At 48.9% G+C, this 23,615-nt stretch overlaps 1 protein-coding gene across 4 annotated transcripts in view; it reads right to left on the reverse strand.

Moving 5' to 3' along the window:
• WDR59 (WD repeat domain 59) overlaps positions 1-23,615 on the reverse strand; it is a 766,237-nt gene that overhangs the window by 512,179 nt on the left and 230,443 nt on the right. For all 4 annotated transcript variants that reach the window (XM_085636815.1, XM_085636817.1, XM_085636814.1 and 1 more), the window contains exon 9: positions 19,863-19,940. In XM_085636815.1, the coding sequence (XP_085492941.1) occupies positions 19,863-19,940 (78 nt within the window). The remainder of the gene's footprint in view (positions 1-19,862; positions 19,941-23,615) is intronic.

Raw genomic sequence — 23,615 nt, forward strand, 5'->3', positions numbered from 1 at the left:
CCCCTTCATGCATATACTGACTTCCAGGCATTTGGATTCTACCTGCAAATTGCCATCCATTCCCAATCCATGCCGGGTTTTGTGAAAGCCGGCCTGCTCATGCTTGAAGCCAGCCTGCTCATGTTTGAAGCCAGCCTGCTCATGTTTGAAGCCAGCCTGCTCATGTTTGACACACTGTTACCTTGCATTCCCTGCTCACTGCTTCGTCTTCACGCCTGCAGGCCAAGGAAGGGTGGAGGAATTCAGCTCACATGCAGCTGGCTGCTGCTAGCCTGCTCACACCTGATGCATGTGATTACTGTGAGCCCTTTTAAACCCCAGCTCCCTTCAGGCCAAGGTTTGTTATTGTAGCTGTGTTCCAGTGAGACCATCCTTGTTTCCTGAGCTTTTGATATTCCTTGATTCCTGAGCTATAGTTAATCCTTGTTCCTTGATTCCTGAGGTATAGTTAATCCCTGTTCCTTGATTCCTGAGCTATAGCTATTCCTTGTGCCTGAATTAGCACTGTCTGCAGTGCTACCTTGTTTCCTGAGTTCCTGAGCTATAGTTATTCTTTGTTCCTGTTCCTGAGATTCAGCTATTTCTTGTTCCTGATTTGCACTGCTTGCAGTGCTCTCTTGACTACTTGTTTCTCGCGCTGTAGCTATTTTCTGTTTCCTTGAACTAACACTGCCTGCAGTGCTACCTTGACTCCTGAGCTATAGTAATTTCCTGTTCCTGAACTAGCACTACCGGTAGTGCTACCTTGACTTTTGAGCTTTTGCTCAATTCTTGTTCCTGCTCCAGCACTGCCTTCAATGCTACTTTGTTTTCTTGACTTTTGATTCAATAGTATTCTAGTATACCCTTGTAGCCTCCCCTTCTGCATATCCTTTTCTAGACCTTGCTTTTCTTCCCATTTCCTTCATTCCAGTTCCTAGTTTACTGTCTTTCTATTCCTGCTGTCTTGCTTCTATTACCTTGTATGTTTGTTACTTGCTTTCTGCCAAGTTTGCCCTGTGATTTCCTTCCTTTCCAGTTAAGCACTCCTCCTTGGTAGCTCCTTGTCTGTTGTGCTTGTGTTTAGTTCTACCCCTTTGCTGTTACTGCCTTGCGTGTTCCTGTTTGATCGCCAGGATCCATGGGCACAATCGACTACCTAGGTGGTGTTTCTTGTTCACTGTGAGTATTGTCTTTGAGTTCCATTTATAACATCACCCTAGTTATCAGCTCCACAGACCCTGCCTTTGCATACATATTCTATTTGTGGGTATTTGCAGTCAGTATCTGTAACAGCAATTGTGGGTGAGAAACGTACTGAGCTACAGTCTTACCATGTGGAGCTCCTGAGTGCTTTACCCAACATTCCCTTTATTGTTAATGTTGTTTCATATACATATCTTGTACATTCTTCCTGGGTGTAGTTATTCTGACTGCTAAATCGCCTCATCAGTGCCTGTCCTTTCTGAGTCTTAGCCATCTTGTTCCTTTGTGCAGGCTTCCCCTTTGGGTCTTTTTTCTCCTCTGACGTCCTGTGTGATCCTGCGCAGCGATGTTCTGCTTACGTTTTCTAACCATACACCAGTCTTGCCCAAGTCCCTGACTGTGTTCCCAACATAGTCCCGGACAGTCCCTGACAGCAGGCACACTCACTCAGAGTACATTCATAGCACACTTTCTGTTCAGCACTAATACTGAGATGCATTTTACTCTTGCATGTACCCATGCTTCCATCACACACACATAGATTGCGCACAACATACTGAAGCCTTTATATATTTTACCAGGGTGTGCTCTTTACAAACATACACATTACCAGCACACATCATCACAATGTGCACGCTGCGCAACATTTCACCTTTCAGACTGTACTCCACACAAGCACACATACACTCAGCACATACTTTACCCACACATACACTGTACAGCACTACATCTCTCATGTCATGTATTACTCTCAACATGTATACACCCAGTACATGTACTAACCACACATGCACTGCACGGTACTGCTTCATGCGTGTACTGTACCCTTCTCGGGCACACATGCAACCAACGTACCAACCACTTGAAATCTATTGTTTGTAGCTTCATGAGGGTTTATAGTAGCACTAAACTCCAACCCTTCTCTAGGCTTTCCCTAAATTAGTTGCTAGGGCTGAGGCGGTGTCCACAGATCTGAGGCTCTCAAACCCTACCTCTGAGGCCCTTCTCCCACATTTGAGTTGGTGACTCCATCAGGAGTTGCATGCTCTGCTTTTTCTCTTCAAATAATTAGAAAAATAAATGTAATGATGGGGTGGGCCTCTGTGGGATCTCTTTTAGGGTTATTCTTTCTTTGTGTTTTTTTCTGTTTGGAGGCTTTTGTTTCAGAGACATACAAGTCTGATATTTAGACCAACTTAACTGTTTTATATGGGGTCCACAGCTGCTGTCTTATGGTCTATGATCCCTTGATGTGGTTCTGGTGTTTTAGATGTCAATGTGGGAGATTTGTAAAGCGCACTGTTGACAAACGGTGTCCTGGGGCTAACCAGTTATCGGACTGGAGAACCAGTATCTTACCAAAAGTCTGATAGTTTTCAGCTCACGTCTGAATTTAAGAAAAGAAGGAGCAGATCAAATGTGTAGTGGAAGTTTGTTCCAGATTGTTGAAGTTCCTAGATAGAAACTTCTGCCGCCCCAGTTCTTTCTATTAAAGTTTGGTACCACCCTGGTACTAGAGTTGGACGATCTAAGTGTTTTATTAGGTGTGTACCATCTGAGTTTCTGGCCTACATATTGTCGTCCTAGTTTGTGCAGTGCTTTGTAGGCAAAACACAAAGCCTTGAATTGAATCCTCTCCTTCACTGGTAGCCCGTGCAGCTGCTTGATAGTTTTCCTGACTAAAACATGTTTAATGGTACACGTTAGAACTCTGTATTCTGTATTCTGCAATACCTGAAGTCTCCTAAGATGTTGAGCCCGGAGATTAAGGTATAGGCCATTGCAATAACCTAGTCTTGCCAGTACCAAAGCTGATCTGACCAATTTTTGAAGGTTTTCAGGAATATATGCCAAAATCTTTCAGGTTTTTCTTAGGAAAAAATAGATAGATGACGTCAAGGCATTGATCTGGTTGGCAAAAGAGAGCTTGTGGTCTACAATTATCCCGAGGTTTTTGGCTTTTTCAACTTGCTCAGGCAATATGCCTAACTTTGTTGGCCACCAGCTAGGGGACCAGAAAGATGGGTCATTATCAAAAAGAACAACCTCGGTTTTATTGCAATTTAGCTTAAGACAGTAAGAACTCATCCATGAGCTTACTGCTGACATACAATCGCTAAAGTGTTTGCCAATAGCGTATGGTTAATTCGTAACTGCTACAACGATTTGCATGTAGTCCGCGTAAATGGTTAAGGCAAAGCCAAAAGATCTTACAACTGGAGCCAGAGCCGCAATGTATACATTAAAGAGGATGATGCTCATAAAAGAGCCTTGTGGTACTCCACAAGGGAGCTGAAAAGGCGTGGACTTATAGGAATATATGGCTACAATTTGTGTCCTATTTTCCAGAAAAGATTTGATCAGATGGAGAGCTGATCACCGCACTCCTATATCTGTTAGCCTCTTCACCAAGATGGCATGTTGAACACTGTCGAAAGTCGCCAACAAATCTAATAGAATGAGGGTGGCCTTCCCGCTGCCGTCCAAAGCTTCCCTGATTTCTTCGACCGATTTGATCAGGGCCGAGCTCTAAAGCTGTGTTGTGATTCGTCAAGCCAGTTATGTGCATCAATATATTACATGAGCTGTAAATTCATGGCCCTCTCTATGAGTTTGGTGGGAAAAGGCAGTTGTGATATGGGACAGTAATTGTTAACATCCTCTGGGTTTAAGTTTTTTTTTTTTTTTTTAAGATGGGCCGAATTGAGGCTGTTTTCCACATCTTAGGGAAAACCCCTGCCTTAAAGATAGAGTTAAACATGTTTGACAGGTTATCCGCTACTAGCTCTTGGACCAGTTGTAACACCGCCACTGGGCAGGGATCAGTCAGTGATCCGGATTAGATTTTTGCCATTAGTTTCATAACTTGTGCCTTGTCCAAATCAGTAAACTTTTCAAAATTCGGCTCCCCGACAGACCAGTCTGATGCCGGTTCAGCCGCTGGAATATATCATTTCTCCTTAGATCTGAGACTGCCTACTTGGTTAAAGGTACTTTCTACTTTATGCACAAAGTGCACGGCGATCTTGTCGCACAGTCATTGAGTTAGTACAGTCTCTGCAGTGTGTGGTGAAGTAAGGGACAGCACTGTTCTAAAAAAGTTCCTTAGAAGAGTTATTAGCACACTACATTTTGGGAAAAGAATGAGGTTTTTTAGCTCCTTATTTCTTTATATTTGCTCAGGATTTGTTTGTATTTCTGTCTCTCTGCGGGGTCATAATCTGATATCCAGCTACGTTCCTGTTTTTTGCAACTTAATTTGCATTCCTTCAGTTTTTCCGGGTACCAATGGGCTGTCAGGCAATTGCGCCACGAGCGTAAGGGGGCCAAAGGCACTATTGGTGAAACATTTGAATCCATCCAATGGTTGTAAGAACTAGCGTTTATGTCTACTTCTTCCCCATACTCTGGTTGTAAGCTGGCTTCCTTGAAGTTTCTGTTGATTAATCCTATTCCAGGCTCTAACTGATCTACTCCTGACTACACCATCTGTTTGGGGGGGGGGGGGGGGCAGTATCTGATAAGCCGATGTTAAATGGATAGCTGAATGATCTGACCAGGCGAGCAGCAAAGTATCCTGCACTGGAATATGAGGGTTATTAGAAAAGATCCTGTTGAGCATGTGACCCGCCCAATGGGTAGGCGCTTTCACCAATTGTGAAAGCCCAAAACTCTCCATAAGATCAAGGAGGTTTGCTGTATCAGCTTCTATGGTTGCTTCCAGATGGAAGTTAAAATCCCCGATCACTGTTAGGTTGGAGTCTGCCAACTCATCTTCTAAGAGAGTGTGGAGGTTGTTTGTAAAGGCGCTTCTAGGTCCTGGCAGTTGGGTACAATAAAATGCCCTTAAAGATTTTTTGGGCCACTTAGTTGAAAACTAAAGGATAATGCTTTACAGACTGGTAGGGTAGAAGAAAAGAAGGAACCTGCCAACAACTCCTGGTAGAGGATGGCCAGGCCTCTGCCTTTCCTATCTTTCCTATCCAGTGTGTAAATTCTAAAACCTGGTTGTGTGGCTTCCACCAGGCTTGGACCAGATGCAGCATCAGTCCAAGTCTGGTGATAAAAATTAGGTTGCATCCTTGACTTTCAATAAATACTGCACATTCGCAGCTGTGTTTAACTAAGGATCCAGCATGAAATAAGGCGGCACGTAAGGTCTTCCGAGTCAGTCCTGTCTTTGGCTACTTTAGCTTTGGATTCCCCTAACCGTTTAACACCTTGTCTAATGAATGTAGGTAGTGTGGTATTACAATCCAGGCATAAGTAGCACTGTTCTCTCCCCTCCCATCCCATATATGGCCAAAACGGGGTAAAGCATAGTGAGTATTTATTTTTCCACATTAGACAAGCGTCCACTAACTATACACCCCATGTTGAGACTTTTCCTTTACCACTCGTCAGCTGTAAATTAATTTCAGCTTTACTGACAGCCCATTTTTTAGTACGTAGACTTAGGTGAGCAGAAGTGCTTCAATGGGGGTTGTTACAGAGTCCTGCCCCCGACCTTCCGACATCCCCTAGACTGACTCACTAGAATGGCTGCTTCTGTGCCGACTCAAATTCACCTGGTCTCCTTTGGATTTAATCACTGCGGCCGCTCCCCTGCAGAAGCATCTGCGAGTCAAAGTATCTCCCTCAGCCAAAGTGAATAGTGGCAAGGGGCAGGACTGGGAGCCAAAAAGAAACAAGATTTCCACGACTAGCTGATTGCCTGCCACCATGTTCCATGCCATCGCCCAAGCTGCTACTTCAGTAGCTCGTTCCGTTAAGTCAGAAACGTTGATGACAGTCAGGTTTCACACGTTACTGTGGTCATGTTTTGGGTACAGGACCCAGGAAAACCGGTCCATAGCTACAGGCAATGCTCTCAGCATACCCTCTCTGGGAAGGGGGTATAAGAATGAGGCTCATAGTATCCCACGCGGTTCTAGTTTTAAGTTCCTTAAGACCAAATAAGGAGGTGCTCTTCAGAGTTCTCGAAGAACTGTTGAGAACTAGGACTGATGTCTGTCAGATAACCAAACTCCCAGATGTGAGAAGACATCATCTCAATACTGTTCACTTTGCTAAAATGGTCTACCTTTCTCCTACGAGCCTGCCTGACCTGCTGAGAAAAGGGAGAAACATGTGGGGCCAGTAGGATCCCACTACTCAATGAAAGAGAAGCCCAGCTACTGAGCCCAGAAGAAGCCAGCCAAGAAGAGCGGACTGTTTTTGTATAAAAGGAGTTGAGGTGAGTCTGCCTGAAGCTCTCTAAGCTTCACTGAGTGTTTCTAAAATCTCCTGAAGGGGTCTCAGAGTTTGTGGCAAGTGGTGTATTACTTGTAGAATCCAGATCCAACTGTTTGAACCGAACAAGAAGTTCAGTTTGAGCACATCATTAGCAGTGCATGGAAATGGCAGATACAAGGATGGTGGGAGTAGACTTTGACATCCTGCCCTTGGATCAGTTAAGGGATATATGTTTGAAAAGAGGATGGGGTCCTCCCAGGAACAGGGAGGGGACCCATGTAGGTTTTATTAAGAACCAGTTTGATATACTGGACAGTACTCAAGAAACCCAAGGTGGACCCCAAGGACCCCAAGAACTACCGGCCCATCTCCCTGCTCCCGTTCCCGGCGAAGGTCATCGAGAAGACAGTCAACAAACAACTGACCCGCTACCTCGAGGAGAACAGCATACTGGACCCGTCCCAGTCCGGGTTTCGCAGCAACCACAGCACCGAAACCTCCCTCATCGCCGCCACCGATGACATCAGGACCCTGCTAGACAACGGAGAAACAGCGGCCTCATCCTCATGGACCTGTCAGCCGCCTTCGACACGGTCTGCCACTGCACACTACGAACAGGCCTACACGACGCCGGGATCCAAGAGAAGGCCCTGGACTGGACCACATCCTTCCACTTCGGCAGAACACAGATCGTCTGCCTCCCCCCTTTCCGCTCCAATGCCACTGAGATCATCTGCGGCGTACCCCAGGGCTCATCCCTCAGCCCAACGCTGTTCAACATCTACATGGCACCTCTCGCCCACGTCGTCCGAGAGCACAACCTCAACATCATCTCCTACGCCGATGACACCCAGCTGATCCTCTCCCTCACCAAAGACCCTGACACCGCCAAAACCAACCTCCATGAAGGAATGAAGGCCGTTGTCAAATGGATGAGGAACAGCCGACTGAAGCTGAACTCGGACAAGACGGAGGTCCTCATCCTCGGTTCCACCCCTTCGGCCTGGGACGACTCCTGGTGGCCGACCACACTGGGAACGGCTCAAACACCCACCGACCATGCACGCAACCTAGGGGTCATCCTTGACTCCACCCTCTCCATGACTAAGCAGGTCAACTCCGTCTCCTCCTCCTGCTTCAACACCCTCCGCATGCTCCGCAGGATCTGCAAGTGGATCCCCACCGAAACGAGAAGAACGGTCACCCAGCCCATCGTCAGCAGCAGGTTGGACTACGGAAACGCCCTCTACGCAGGAACTTTGGCCAAACTCCTGAGAAGGCTGCAACGCATCAAGAACACCTCTGCACGTCTGATCCTCGACATGCCCCGCCGCAGCCACATCACACCCCACCTGAGAGACCTGCACTGGCTCCCTGTCAACAAGAGGATAACCTTCAAGCTCCTCACCCATGCACACAAAGCACTCCACAACACCGGACCAGCATACCTCAACAGACGACTCAGCTTCTACACCCCCACCCGCCAGCTCCGCTTCACCGGCCTCGCCCTCGCTGCAGTCCCCCGCATCAAAAGAACGACTGCCGGCGGCAGATCTTTCTCCCACCTCGCCGCCAAGGCATGGAACACCCTCCCCACCCACCTACGGTAGACCCAAGACCTTCTGACCTTCAGAAGACTCCTCAAGACCTGGCTCTTCGAGCAGTAGCAGCACCCCCCCACCCCATTGAGACCCTCACAGGTAAGTTGTGCGTTTTACAAGTGATATGATTGATTGATTGAAACTGTGATGGACTTTGTGGAGGGTAACATGGTAAGCTGCTGGGGAGGGAGAGCTGTGAAGCTAGGTTCACTTAGCCCTTATCATAGTTTTTCCCCAAACATACCTAAAATGTATTCTCAAATTTCCTTTCTTTGATTTCTCTAACATATCCCCACCTCTATCACCAATTTCAAGGAGACAATTTTCACCGGCTGCGGGAGTCATTCTCTCAGTGTGGGTTAAGTCTGAGTCCCCACGTTTGTAGCTGGTGCTTCAGAAAGCCATAGCTGAAGATATGAGAGCCAGTGAGTTACACAGGGAGGACCTGAGATTAGCTCACCAGGAACAATAGGAGAGAAGGGAGAGCCAGGAGGAATAGACACAGGAGGGGGGGGGGGAGGGAGATGAGAGAAAGGGAAAAAAGAAACACAAGACAAAATGCGAGACAATTAGAGTGAGGATATTACTGGAAAAAGAGACTGCTATTTCAGAGAAAGGGAATTCCAAATCCACATCCTGTGAAAGCTCTAAAAGAGCGGGTGCACATGTATGTGGAAAGCAATGATATTTTTGAATGGTTTGTGAGTTTTGAGCTAGCAAGATGCAACTTTAAATGTAATTTCTAAGACAGCTGCTTTAATAAGTCACTAGCTGAAAGAAGCTATATCTGTCACTGAGAGAACGCCAGTGTCTTATCCATGAATTATGAGCAAATGACAGAAGCCTGATAATAAGGTTTGGGCTGAGGGCAGCTCAATATCTTTAGACATTCAGGGAAAGCCAAAGAGCGCAAACTAGTTAGTTTAAAACCTAGATTTGTGATATTTTGCGTGATTGGAATGAATGAGTGAGAGAGATTGAGGTAAATGATTTTCATGCCCTTAACCAATTAATGGCAACAGAGTGATTCAGAGCTGTGTGTTCTGCCCAACTAGGCAAAGCCGGTTTGACTTTGACATAAAAGGATGCAGAGAAATTTGCAGTGTTGGCTGACAAGGGGTTAGCTAACAGTATTAACAAAGGTCTGGAACAGCTTAGTGGTAAGACAAGAGGGGAGAACAACTCTCTACAGATTGGTCACAAACCAGAGGGTATGGCCAAGGACAATTCTTGAGGGTCCTGGACAAGACTCTGACAGAAAAGGAACTTGGTTTCTTGGCAGGAGCAAAAGGAAAAGGAAGAGATGAAAATTTCTTCCGCACCGGGGGGGCGTGGCCAGCAGCCGCGGAAGATGGCCGCCATTTAGGAGAGCTGCGCTAGCCAACAGCGCAAATACCCGCATAAATCAGTTATAATCTGTTCCAAAGGCGGCAACCTGCACAGCATGAGCCATCGGAGCAGCGTCGGAAGAGCTACAGCAAAAATCAGCTCTTGAGGACAGCGCTGGGACCGGCTACCAGGCTGCGAGGCGGAATGAGGAGAGGTGGCAAGATGGCGCTGCCCTGGCGACCTGGAGCGATTTAGGTGCGGAGGGCGTACCGGCAGCCGGCCAGCGGTGCAGAGACAGGATCAGGGCTCTTGATAAGGGCGCAGCGTGATGCACACAGTAAAGGGGAGGGAGACGTGACCCGTAGCGGCATGATCACTGAAGCCTGCAGCGCCAAGGAAAAAGGCACGCACTGACCCGCAGTAAGTGGTGCGGCAGAACGGGAGGGTGAAGCCGCGGGCAAACGTACCAGCACAGGACTTGCCTAGACGCCTATTGAGGGTTCGTGTGGCGCTCTCCTTACCCCCCCCTCCTAGGGTCGAGGCAGCCTGGAGGGCCACTGTGCAGCCCAGGGGTGCGAGGACATATCCTAGGGCCGAAGGAGGCAGTGGGTATCCTTGGCCCAGATTCACGTGACAGTGAGGGCTCTCTTATACAGGGTTCCCGTAGGCGCCACACGCATGGTGGTCATGGGCCGCAACAAGATTGTGGTGCCGAGGCAGGTGAACCAAATAGAAAAATACACGGTCACCAGGAGCCGAGAAGGTGGCGCAGCAGGAGGAGATCTGCTAGTGGAGCAGGAGGATCAGCTCCCAGACCCCTCCTTAAAGGACATTATGAGAGCTATCACGGACCTAAGGGGGACACTTGAACCTAAGCTGGACTCTGTTTTATCTAGCATTTCACTCTACACGTCCAGCGCCAGTGACGTACGTTCGATTCTGTCAAGCGGGCTCTACGTGAAGCTAACGTAAAGTACATGATGCTCTTCCCGGCAAAACTTAAAATTATTGATGAAGGGAAATCCTACTTCTTTGACTCAGCAGCAGAAGTAAGCGACTGGCTCAAAGGCTGGCGCAAGGTTGAACGCAAAAATCCTGTGGGCCTCCCAGGACTGGAGGGGCACGAGGTGGAGAGTGGAGCAGAAAGCCCTGAGAAGCATCAATGAACAATGGGTGATACGGGAGACGCCTCGTCCCCTGCAAGTATTATTGTTACATGCTGTATTCTCCTGGACTTAAGACTTTGGGGGAAAGGGGTGGGTCCTATGAGGGCGCAGGGAGAGTGGGAAACACAGATGAAGTTGAAATCCACCGAGGCACTTGTGGCTTCGAACTATACTTGCATATCTAGAGACCAAGGGACGTGAGGGAGGAAAAAGGACTAGGTTGCTACCAAAACTCACTTATTGGGTTAAGAAATATCCTAAGGAAGTAATATGGCGCTTCGCGCTGGCAGCTGGCATGCTGGCCCTTCTTTACTGTTTACTATAACGCAGTTCGGGCAACCGGCACTCTGTGTGTTTGGGAGGTGGGAGGTTATTACTCACCAAGCAGGGTTGCAGGGGGGGGGGGATGTTGGGTACGTTGTTTATTGTTATTTTGCATGTTTGCATATGTACTCAAGACCAATATAGCCAAATACGTGCACCAAGTTGTCAAAAAATGGGATTGATGGGAAGAGATGGCTACTGGTTGTATGCCTCAAACCGTTTGTCATGGGGGAATAAACTAACATGCAGGTGTGGACCTGGAACGTGAACGGACTAGGCAACAAAATCAAGTACACCCTGGTCCTTCAGTACATTGAGAGGCACTCCCCAGATGTGGTGTTGATTCAGGAGACACACCTGAAAGGTAGCAAATGTAAAGCACTGGATCGATTTGGATACAGGCTAGTGGCTCACTCTGGTTTTTCCTCGGGGGCTCGAGGTGTAGGAATCCTCATCCGCATTGCGCTCCCTCTGACCATCACTAGTGTGAGGGCGGACGCGGCGGGATGCATGGTGGCAGCTGTGGGTAAATGGGAAGGGCGCACAATAGTACTCTGTTCACTCTAAATACCTCCGGGGCTGCACAGGGTCACCCTACCCTAGATTAGGTCCTTCTTGCTCGAGTTGCCCCTGGGCACCCTCCTAGTGGGTGGAGACACCAATGCAGTCATGAACCCGGAGCTGGATTGATCGAGCTCCAGAATGATTGGCAAAGGAGAGCGCGACTTGGCCGACTTCATGTTGGCCCTTGGCATGATCGATCTATGGCGAGCGCATAACCCCTCAACTAAACAGTACACGTACTACTCGGCTCGACACAACTTCTTTTCTAGGATTGACTACCTCTTCACGCGAAATGACAGGGCAGAGAGTTTTTGGACTCAAGGCAGATGGCTCGGGGAATTTCAGACCACTGTCCGGTAGGAGTAGCCATTAAGGGACCCATCCTAAATAGAGCAGCCTTCCCGAGAATTGAACCCTGGCGCCTGAGGGAAGTGGGCGAAAATATGGTCACCATGACGTAAGTATAGACTAGGGATGGAAGTAGAGGATCAACAACCAGAACGGCAAGGCTAGGAGGAAGTGTGGCCCTGTTTTGCTGAAAGGGGTTATCTCGCTGATTGTATATATAAACTACCATGGGTTCGGCCTTCTGAAATGAATGTTACCAGTGTCCTTGTATCCCACTGGGTGCCAGATGTCGTAAGATTGAGATGTCAACTGTGTACAAATTGCTGTAACTATTGTTATGAAAGGTCATTTGAGCAAAAGTTAATAAAAAAGAATAAAAAAAAAATTAAAAAAATTTTTCCACACCCAAAGTGGTGAATTGCTATGGGTGCCACAAAGAGGGGCAATACAGAAAGGATTATCTAGTGAATGATCAAGTACATGCCACGTCGTTCATGGGCAGTATATTAACTGTGGGTGAGGAGACCCAAGAGGGCCAAGTAGCACTCAACCTAGTTTTTATGAACCTCACGGAAAAAGACCCATATTCCTTAAAGCACATCTATCTGAAAACAATGGGAGTTGTGTTGGCAGCATGTGCTTAGAGGTCTACGGGTGAAAGAATCTTTTGCATACATGACAAGATTCTCGCTAGTACCAATAGCACAGGTCTTGTAGCCAGAGAGTACAACATGGCATATCCACTTGCCAAAGTAGAATCAGAAGTCAATGGAGGGGTAAAGAGGAACAGGGTGCTGGATATCTTTTAGACAATTATCTAATTGCAATACTTTTAGTACTAATGCCAAAAGCCTTAATGGCTTGGAACCTCAGATGTGCGGATCAGAGCACACAAGCTAAACACCAGTTTCCGGAAGAGACCATGAGTATTCCAGATTTGCAAAGACTAGAAGTGGCAGTGAGCAGAACAGAGCACACTATAAGACGGCACAGGCCATAGCATCCTTCGCTACTGTTCCAAAAGGAGAGGAGGATGAGGTATCTGGGTAATTGCCAAAGATTCAGGGTTAGTTAGCTGCTGGGGAACCTATTTGGGAGAAGTTCTCCAAGGCAAGGTTGAGAGCCCTATACTTGTGGGACTTCAGAAGGAAGTCCAGGAACAGGTCAATAAGAAATGGTTAGGTCGGAAGGCACTGTATTAACTGAATGGATAGACTGCTTTAGAGTGAGTCCCTGAGCGAGGAGATAGCAACAGAATAGTCGTTTCTTTAGAGCACAGGAGCTTCATGTTGTAACTGGTCATGAAACCACTAGCAGGACACTTCGGCATTAAAAAGATTCACAGGAGGAGGAGCCAAGATGGCGACCGGGACGGCAGCGTAGATTCCCGGCTCCGTGAACCTCCGCATCCCGCACGGATATCCTGCATGAGATCCTTATTCTGCGCTACGAGATCGTGTTCGTAAACGAAAGTGGCAACCGATCGTGTGACCCTGAGGTTTCTGACTGCAGTACCGCCGGAGAAATCAGCGATTGAACTTTGCGGCCCGTGCGGTCCCGAAGCCGGGACCTCGAGTGGACGCCTTGGCCGGGCGGCAGTTTAACAACAGCGGCCTGTGGTGACTGGGTGGAGTCGGTCCGCCGGAGTGGTGCTCCCCTCGGCCTGCATTTTGCTGTGGTCGCTCCCCCCCTGCTGAGCGCTGCGGACCGAGGACATGCCCGGGTGTGCAATTCTCGGATTCTGTGGTGTTTGCCCCTGCCTTTGACGGTGAGCTGCCCGGACGCCGTCCCTGGTTCGGCCTGATCCTTGCGGGCGGCTCCCGGCTTTTTGCGGGAGCTGGTCCGTGGCGGAGACGACTATTGCCCGTGACCGCGCAACGGTTGAATCTGTTCCTCCCCCAGGATCCCTGTCTTCAGCGACGTGGACCTTGAGGCGTTGGTCCCGGGGTCCTGGCCCCAATACGAGTCGGGCCTTCCCAGCGGCCATTTTGTCACTATGCAGCCTACCATCCTGTCCGCTGGGACGCAGCGGGACTGGGGGTGTGTGACGGTCGGGAGTGTGGCAGAGCGATCGGAGAGAGCTGCTCTGGGGTACGGCGACCTCCTGGAGGCCCTTGGTGCCCTTCATTACTCCTTGGCTCATGGCGCCGGGGTCCTGGGGAGGAAGCTAGATGGTGTGGTATCAGCGTTGGGACAGTGGCGGCATGCTGGTCCACAAGTACACAGTGGCTTTCCACACTGCACACAGGAGGAAGATGTTGCGGCCCCCCCCCGCGATTAGTGTACAGCCGGACACTCCGGACAGTATGCTACCGTGTGGTCGGCTAACTGTGGGCTTGATCTGCTCCGGAGGTATTGGACCTGAGCGGAAGATGGTGGCCTTGTCCCGTGCGCAATCTCCGGCGGCCCAGGGACGATTCCAGCAACGTGTGTCTCATTTGACTGCTTCAGCCTGTCTGGACCTTGTGTGCAGTGCAGATCCTGGGGCGGCACTGGAAAAGACGCCCCCCCATGAAGCGGTCCGTGCTGATGCTCAGAGACTTCCACCCCACCTGTGTGCGTCGCTTCCCGACTGTTTTTGGACGCTCCTGTACTTTAGGACATCGGACATGGTGCTGGGTCGAGGGGCAGGCATGGGCAGAATCGCAAAGAGCGGTCAAGGCTGAGGCTGATCCTTCGGGAGTGGTCACCTAGTAGACAGGCGGACTCATGGTTGCGTGCTCTCATGGTTAGTCGCATAGTTGGTGCATAATGCTCCCCACTCCCCCCCTTCTTCTTTTGATATGATCAACTTGGTGCTGCTAATTGTTTGCTGTGGGGAGTCTTCACCGTGCGGGAGGGAGAAGCCGGGGGTATGTTTTGAAGGCCCTCCTCCAGTTTATTACATTCCCTCCGCCCCCCCGTCTGGTGGGGCTCTTTCTTACTCCTTTTTTCTCTGTCTCTTCTATATTTCGGGTCTAGTTCCAGGGCGACAGGCACGCTGCTGGGGGGTGGGGCCATACTCATTCGCAGAGGTGCAGGGTGGGGGGATGGGGGAGGGGACTCTTTAGTCTTTATCTCTTTTTCCATGGCCTCCTTTTTCTTCTCTGTTTCTTTTTGCCTGTTTTTCTGGGATCAGCGCGGTACACCTCTCTTATTGTGAATCGCTTGCTCTTAATGTGTGCCACAGTTTCCGGGGGGTTCGCTGGGCTTTAGGTACGGGGACCTGTAGGCGCAACTATCTTTGATATTTCTCCCCATCCGTACTTTCCCGTGTCTGCGCCATTGATTCAATGTATTGCTGCTTGCTGCTTGCGTCTCTTATCCTTGCCCCTTATCGCTGTTGGGAAACTGTTTGGCACCTGATCCTACTGTTTTGTTTTATTATAAAATGAAAAACCCTTTCTCTCCTGGTGTCCTACCTGAGCGACTCATTGGCCGGACTATACTGTATTGTAGACTTTGCTCTCCGAGGTGCCGCCTGTGTTTACATGTGCTTTTATTGTTCTGATTGCTTAGCGGCCGGCCCCGGGGGGTTGTAGGCCCATACGTGTAAGTGATTGAAACGTCAATAAAGGTTTTTCAAAAAAAAAAAAAAAAAAAAAAGATTCACAAACAGTTGGACTTGTTTCACTGGCCATGGCTGCGCCGGGACAGACAGACAGGCTGCAGCCCCAGCAACTGATGTACATCCATTTTTCTAAGATAATGAGAGGGATCACCCCGTACATCATCTTTGCCAGAAGAGTACCCAACCCAAGGAGGTGGCATCAATAATAACAGGTTCATAAGACTGAAAAGAACAACAGGGATGTCCCACCCTGAAGTTGGAAGTGCACATTCACTAATGGCACTTCACAAGAACTGATCTAACAATCGCCATACAAGTAGTCATTCTGTCCTGATGTTGGAATCACTGGTGTCTGAGGCACCACTGAAGGTGCCTCAGTCTCCACTGGGCATGCAGCACCTGAATGTTACACAAAGCCATCCCGTCCAGCAGGAAGAGGATCTTCAGAACTGTAGGTGGAACTGTAGCCAAAAGATAGGTATCATAACTAGAATGTCAGAAATCCTCTGATGCGGGAAAGTTCTCATGCAGGAAGTTCCCAGAATCATTCCTATGAAAGTCATCAGGATGAGGAGATACTTCTGCTGGGTAATGGAGAACCCCAGGCAATGTCGCATGATCAGGGTGCACATCAAATGATCCAAAACCACTCCTGAGAAACCCACCCCCACATGCCAATCATTCCATTACAGAAATATGTTAAGCCCTGGTGTCTGAGGGAGAATGTTAGCGTGCCCAGTCCTAGGTGAAAACTCAGGAAGTGTCTGCAAGAACAAAAATTTGCACTATGATTTGGTAGTTTAGTACTGACCATAAAGCTGAGGTAGCGTTTGTATGCTGGAATGACTGGTAGATTACAAAAAGTATCCTGTTGATCTAGAGACATCATCCAATCCTGCAAGTTAATGGCCAGAAGGACCTGACTTAGGGAAAGTATCTTAAACTTATAACATCGGACAAATGGACAAAGAGTTTCAGGAGCCTCAAGTCCAGAATGCCATAAGGGCCTGCCAATCTTAGGGGGTGCAGGGAATAAACTTCTGTGCCCCTCTCCTCTATGGCCCTTTTCTCTACCAATCTTAGTAGTTCGACCTTCAAGAACAAGACCTAGGCTGAGAGTACTTCCGGATATATGTTACAAAGGCCTGGCCAAAAAAGGAGCTGGAGAACCCCTTGCATGCCAACTGGAGCACCTAGAGATCTTTGATGACAGATTCCCACTGGTCCAGAAAATAGGTGAACCTCCACCCGAATAAAAGTTAGTATGGAGGGAGGGCAAATCAGAGCAGCTTTGAAGTGGCAGAACCAGCAGAAGGAGGGGAGACTGGAGCTGCTCTTGCCGTTGTTGGAAACCCTTAGATATAGCTCTACAGTGGTAGGAGAGGACAAAATGTAGAGGAGTTTAAACACTCATACAAGGGGTATGAGAGGCAACATGTATATACAGTAGATTACAAGGTCTAGGTTTTGAAAAAATGAGTCCACGTTGCTGTTAGTAGCCTTGGTGTGTCTTTATTACAGAAATGCTGGGTTTTCATAGATGCACAGTCAGCGAGTTTCGCCCAAACATGGGCTTCTTCAGGGCAATCGGAGGGTGCTGTACTCTCGCCAAGGTAATAATGTGAGATCCGCAAAATTTCTGGTCCGTGTCAGGACATGGAATAAAAAGAAGTTCCCTCAAAATAAAGGTAACTAATGGTCCAAAGGGTCAGCGACCATGGTTCTCTGTCTCTGCCGCTATGGTCCGTGTCAGAGGCAAGGGGTGGTTATGAAAGCAATGAATGCGCGATCCGTGTTCGGTGACGTCAGCTTCTTGCGGGGTGAGGTAAAGTCTTTTTTTTTCAAAACCTAGACCTTGTAATCTACTGTATATACATGTTGCCTCTCATACCCCTTGTGTGAATGTTTAACTTTATGGTCATGTGGCAGCTGGTCATCTGAGGTGGGCAATATTCCAGAAGGGTAGCGACTAGACTGGGCAGTGCAATCCTCCTGAAAACCTGGCTGCCTTTTCCATTAGGAGTTTAAACACCCTACAAAGGTTTTCCTGGAAGGCTGACCTCTCGAATAGCCAAGAAAGCAGCAGTACTGCTGGTGAATTTGTTCAGCTGGGGGTGCAAGTTGCAAGGAGCATATCGTAGCAAGGCTGTTTTTGAAGTGTTCTAAGGCAGAGATGACTTCATCTCAGAAAACCATCTCATTGTCCAATAGAATTTCACTCGGGGCAGCCTGGATATCTGCAGAAAATATCGAGGAGCACATAAATGTAAATGTAAATGTATGTGTCTTGTAAAGCGCACTGCTGCCCTGAGGCGTCGTGGCGCTGTAGACCGCTGGGGAACCCGTCCTGGCTATCCCTGTGAGATGGTCCCTCCTGGGTATCTCCAAGGTGAAACCAGGCATCCCCGGCGAATGTGGGGGGCCGTTGTGGAGATGAGGCAAGCCAGAGTTGCCGAGTGTGTTCCTGGTTAGAGTAGGTACCGAGGCGAGAATTATCGAGTCCGTTTTGACCCTGGTCCACGACCCTGCCGCGTCAGGAATTGAACCCTGGTCCCTGGCCGATTCTCTGCTTGCGGATCTGCCGCCTCTAACCAGTGAGCCACACCTCTCCACAGCCAGGTACTCCTGAGCAATATAACAGCAGTTGCAACAGTTTTAGCGGATTCTAGTCCGCATTTTGGAATGTGCTTTAATGAGTCATAGCCATCTTTGACCAACTCTGAAAACAGGCCTTTCATGCGATTTGGAAGGATAATTGCAGCCAGCTTCATTATTTCCATCGTGGCATAGACATGACGTTTGAGAAGGCATGTCATATTGATGACTAGGCCAGACACAGGAAAGAATTTTGCTCCCAAAGAAGTCAAGATATTTGTACTTCTTGCCAGAGGTGATATTGAGAAAGCACTGAGATTCAGTTTCACTGAAGATGCTTGAACTAGCAGGCTGTCAAGAGAAGGGTGGGCTGAAAAAGAATTTTGGACAGATGCCTTTGATGGCAGAAAATCTGCCATAAAAATTTGCCCATGAATGGCTAGCCCCAAAAGCGTTTCTCACATGCAGCCTGCCCATTTTCAGAAGAACCTGGCTGTAGAGCAGAAGAGTTCCGGAGCCACAGAACATGGCAAGTATTATTTGGATTCTGGAGACAGCATTAGCTGTTCAAGCAACTTCGATCCTTTACACTAAACAGCCATGAATTAACTAGCATCCTCAGAGGAAGGATGTTAAGGATACATAATGTTCCCCAACAGGGAGAAGGCTATCATCTTCTGAATCATCCTTTTCAGTGCACCTGTAATCTAGGTTGGGCATATCGAGACCATCCAGATGTGATGTAAAGAGTTTTTCCCGGCATGTGAATTTCCAGGTAGAGGGTTTGAAAGAGTTTGGCCATCAAACAAAGCATTTACATTCTCTCTAGGCAACAAAAGGATTTCCTCCAATTTCAAGGACCGAGGAAGTTCTAAGAGAGGTGCCAGAGACAATGAGGAAAGCAGCACTGATGCAAGTCACACCGGAGTACTAACTGAAAGTGGCTTTCTTAGAAGCGGCATCGACGCTGGAGCTGGTGAAACTGGAGTTGCTGGTCTGAAAAGATCAGGCTATCCTGGCAAACTGCCTCAATTGGAGACATATCAGTAGATGGAGGAGGAAACTCCGATTGAAGATTTTTACGACCCAGTATTGACTCAGAGGAAGAGGCCGGTATTGGGGAACTGCACCACAGACTCTCCAAACGGTCCCAGGTGCACGCCCATTTCTTCAATGTTAAATTGGACTTTTCCTGTCTGTGGTGTTTTTCATGTTTGTGGTGAAGGTTCTTATAGTAGGCTGGCCAAGCGAATCTTCTATTACAATTAAGAACAAAAATGCACATTGTGTATTTTCTGTTAAAAACCAACATGTAAGTCATTAACTTAAAGCCGGGCTTCTTGTCTTCTTTGAAAAAATGCTCTGATGAACGGTCTTGTGTTCAGTTATTTTGCTTCACTACTGCTTCTGTACCGTTTTCTATTCTTATGTGCCAAGTATTTTCTCCTGGTGCAGAGCCTGCACACAGTGCACTAGTAAACAGCTAAGATTCCAATGGCAGAAAATAGGAATCCAAGTAAGATCCTGTGTTCTGGTGTGTGTTGAGTTTCAAGGTACATGATCATGAGTCATTCGATAAACACTCAAGACCGAAACAAGAAATGAAGAAAACTCAGCAGCAGGACATCAATATTATCTACAACGCATCCTGAAAACATGAGTGCTCGGTAGTCACCGACTACTCAAAAAGCCATACAAAATATATCAATACAGAGACCACTTTTTCTGTCAGAAAGGTCTCACTCCCCCGTGTTACAGCAAAATATTATTAAAATTCTCCCTTCCATGAATATGAAAAGTCTCTGCTTGTAGACTTCCACTAGTGGGCTCCTCCTCATAGTACATTCTCCCACTTCCAAAACTGAGGAGCACTCTTCAACCTAGAAAACCAGCACTGCAGGGAAGAACCCACTGTAGGCAAATAAAAAAAAGGGGAGATAAGAGAAATTATAAGTTCAGACGTACCGTGTACCTGGCCTTCCATACTGGCACCTGGCAGGACAGGATGTTCAAGTACTTCCGAGGTTGCCGTGAATCCCAGAACTTACATGAAAAAACAGAGAGAGAATGGAAGTGTTAAATGTAGAAATTAAATCCTTAAGAACATCATTATGTGAGCAAGAACTGCCAGACTACAAAGCCTGGGTCAATGATGAAAGTGATCTAGTCCTTTCATTTTGTTTCTAGTTAGGAAATCCACAGCAGAGCAGTACAATAGGACTAAAGGACAGAGCTATATATTTAAGTGTGAGGTGATTATCACATGCAGAGAATCAGAATAAGGTGGGATGGAAGGTGAACGGCAGATTTTAAATAATGTATTTATGATTATTTCTCAAAAGAAATCTTATACAAGCATGGGCAATATCAATGAGAGTGGCCCGGCTGACTAAAATATGTATTGTCTGATGGTAAACTGTTCATTACAAGCTGGAGTATGCTACAAGAAAACCATAAATGTTGCCTTCATTAAGAACATAATGAAATACTAGCAGGCATGGCTTGACGCCGATGTAGGAGGAAGCGGACCTCGGAGCTCCTCCGTGGCCTCCCTCCGTTATCATCGATCCTGATGCACCAGGGGGACCCCTGATCGCCCATCCTGCCTGGGACTGTCTGGTGCCCTGGTGGGAGTTCCCTCGACGGCGTCGGTGACTGGAGTGCAGAGCGAGGACCGATTCTGTGTCCCGACGGCGGCGCTGGCTGCGGCGACCTAAAATGGCGGCCGCGGCCTGACAAAGAAACCGCTGTGAGCTACAGTGTCCAGTGGGCTGCGGAGTACACACGAGGCACAGCGGGGTGTCCTGGCATTGGCGGCAAGTCTGGCATGAGAGAGTGGAGCACCGCATCCTGGTGCTGTCCTCTGACCTCAAAATGGCGGCTCTGACCCGGAGCGGAGGAGCGTAGGCTCCTGGGACCACAAATCCCATTTCTGCGTTGAGGGTGAGCCGTGGCAGTGTCAATGTGCTTTTGGGCCTTGCTGAGCTGTATCATGACCTGCCTACGGCTGCGACGTCGCCCTGCTTCCCCCCCAAGTCGCCCTGCCTAGACGGCACTTTGTTATTGCTACATGACTCTTGGAGAGCGTGAGGGTTGAGTGAAGGTGCTGCCCGCTCTGATAGCTGTGGGGTAGTTTGGACTTGCCCCTGGGACTTCTGGGCTAACTGCCCACGTGGCTGAACTCGGCCCGTGCCGATTGCTTGAAGGTATGTGGAGGGGTAGCGGCCGCATAGCAAACAGGCCCTGGAACGCACCTGTGTCACTGGGTGCTGCGTGTGGGCGGCTGGTCCTCCAAGCTACATTGCTGCATCGGGGGCGAACTGAGGCAGTGTCGGTGGGCCGGAGGGTTGTGAAGAGGTGTACCCTGCCCCCTGAGTTGCACTGCCTGGACGGCGTTTCCTTTCTTCAGCCCTAATAACTTAGGCTGGGGCAGAAAATAGACCTGACCCTAGAATCCCCTGGACTACTTGTACTCAAGGCCAGGTGCCACTACCCCACAGGCCAGCTCTTGACTGGGGCTTACCCTGATTGTGCTGCTTTGCTGAGCGCGGCAGCCCCAAAAATTCAGCGCTGTTGCTGTGATATCTCGAGTCTAGTGGACTATTGCGCAGCCTCGGGTGGACAGCTGTGATGGGGCGCGTGTCAAAGAAAAAGGGGTTTGCAGCCCTTCCGGAGGAGGACAGGGGACACCAGTCTGGGGATGAAGATGTCGAGGCACGTAGCTCTGGTGCGGGCACCCCATGAGGCCCTACTTTGGCGGACATAATGCAGGCCATCACTGCGTCACGGGAGGCCCTCAAGACAAAAATAGACACCATAGGGGTGGATCTTGCTTTACTCAAAGATGATCATAAGAAGCTAAAGGAGCGGGTAAATGCGACCGAGAAGACATTGGAGGAGGTACCGGACAAAATGACCAGCTTGCAGCACTCCTTGAGGCAGATGGAGAACAGGGTTCGAATTTTGGAGTTGAGGGCGGAGGACAGTGAAGGGCGCTCTCGCAGGAATAACCTCTGCATAGTGGGGATTCCAGAACATGTGGAGGGGGACGACACTGTCCAGTATCTGGAAGGCTGGCTCAGGTCGGAGGTTGCCCCGGAGGGGCTATCTCCGTTTTTTGCCCTTGAGAGAGCCCATAGTGTCCCAGCTAGGCCTCCTAAGTCGGGAGCACCCCGAGGCCGATGGCTGCATGGCTATTACATTACCGTGACAGGGACCACCTCCTACAACAAGCCCGGGAGAAACAACATCTACAAATTGAAAACTCCAAGGTGATGCTCTTTCCGGACTATACCAGGGAGGTTCAGAGACAGCGCGCCTCCTTAGTTGCGCTCAAGCGGAAACTGCGTCAACTCCACATTCCATATGCAATGCTCTTCCCGGCGTGCCTGCGTGTGGTGGACAGTACCGGCACACTCTTTTTCACCACTTCGCAGGACGTGTGACAGTATTACAGGAAACACACTTAAATAAGAGGAGGGACTGGCTTTGCAGCAGAGGTGGAGGGGGCAGGTGTTCTGTACCGCATACTCGGCTTTTGCATGGGGCGCATTGGTCTGGATTAGGGCGGGAGCGCCGTTCCAGAGTACTGGGCAGGTGATTGACCCTGAAGGTAGATACGTTGTAGTGACGGGGCGCTTGGATGGAAGGGACATCGTCCTAGGGAGTATATATGCCCCTAATACAGATCAGGCTTCCTTTTTTGCACATCTCTCTGAGAAATTAGCACCTTTGTTGACAGGCTCAGTGCTTTTGGGGGGCGACTTCAACTGCATCACTGACGTTTCCCTGGACCACTCCCACCCTCCCCTCGTAGATTCCCCGGTTCACAGACTGGCTTCAGTGCGGCGGGACTGGCAGCAACAATGGGGGTTGAGACTGATACCTGGAGGGCACATCACCCGTCTGACAGGGACTATACTTACTTCTCATCACGATATGACCTGCATGTTTGGTTGGACTCGATCCTCAGCTCCCCAGATGTCCACGGGGGGATGATACATAGTGAATACTTGGCTAGGACATCGTCTGATCATAATTTACTAGTGGTAATACTGCATTGGCTACGGGATCGCCCTGCCATCCCCACATGGCGGCTTCAGCCTGATACATTAGAGGATCCAGTGTTCCGAACTACTATTGGATCGGCCATTTGAAGAATATTTTAGGGTTAACGCTAACACGGCGTCTTCTCTGGTGGTTGAATGGGATACTTTTGAGTCAGCAGTTAGGGGGCGCTGCATAGGTGAGGTGGTGGGATTGCGCAAAGTGTTGCTACAAGACGTACTCAAGGCAGAACAGAGGGTACGCGACTCAGAGAAGGAGCGCCCGGAACGTCAGGACAGGCAGGAGGGGTTACTTGAGGCTCGAGAACAACTAGCGGTTCAACTCGAGAGACTGCTCTGCTTCGATTATAAAGCCTACACGGATAAGGCACACGTGGAGCGCGATAAGGCTGGCGCACTGCTAGCCTGGCTGGCCAATCCGGCGCATTGAGGAACGATGATATTGGAATTGAGAGGCCAGGGAGACTAGGTGTCTCACACCCAAAGAGGTATTAACGATAATTTCTTACAGTATTATACAGAGTTGTATCGGAGTAAGCTGGGTCCTGGGCTCCCTGAGGATGAGGAGTTTCTGCCGAGAGCGGAACTACCACAACTTGAAGCCAAGGAAGCTGAAGCTCTTGGTCGGGACATCGAAGCGGGTGAAGTACGC

Source organism: Triturus cristatus, chromosome 12 (assembly GCF_964204655.1).
Source record: "Triturus cristatus chromosome 12, aTriCri1.1, whole genome shotgun sequence".
Classification (NCBI taxonomy): domain Eukaryota; kingdom Metazoa; phylum Chordata; class Amphibia; order Caudata; family Salamandridae; genus Triturus; species Triturus cristatus.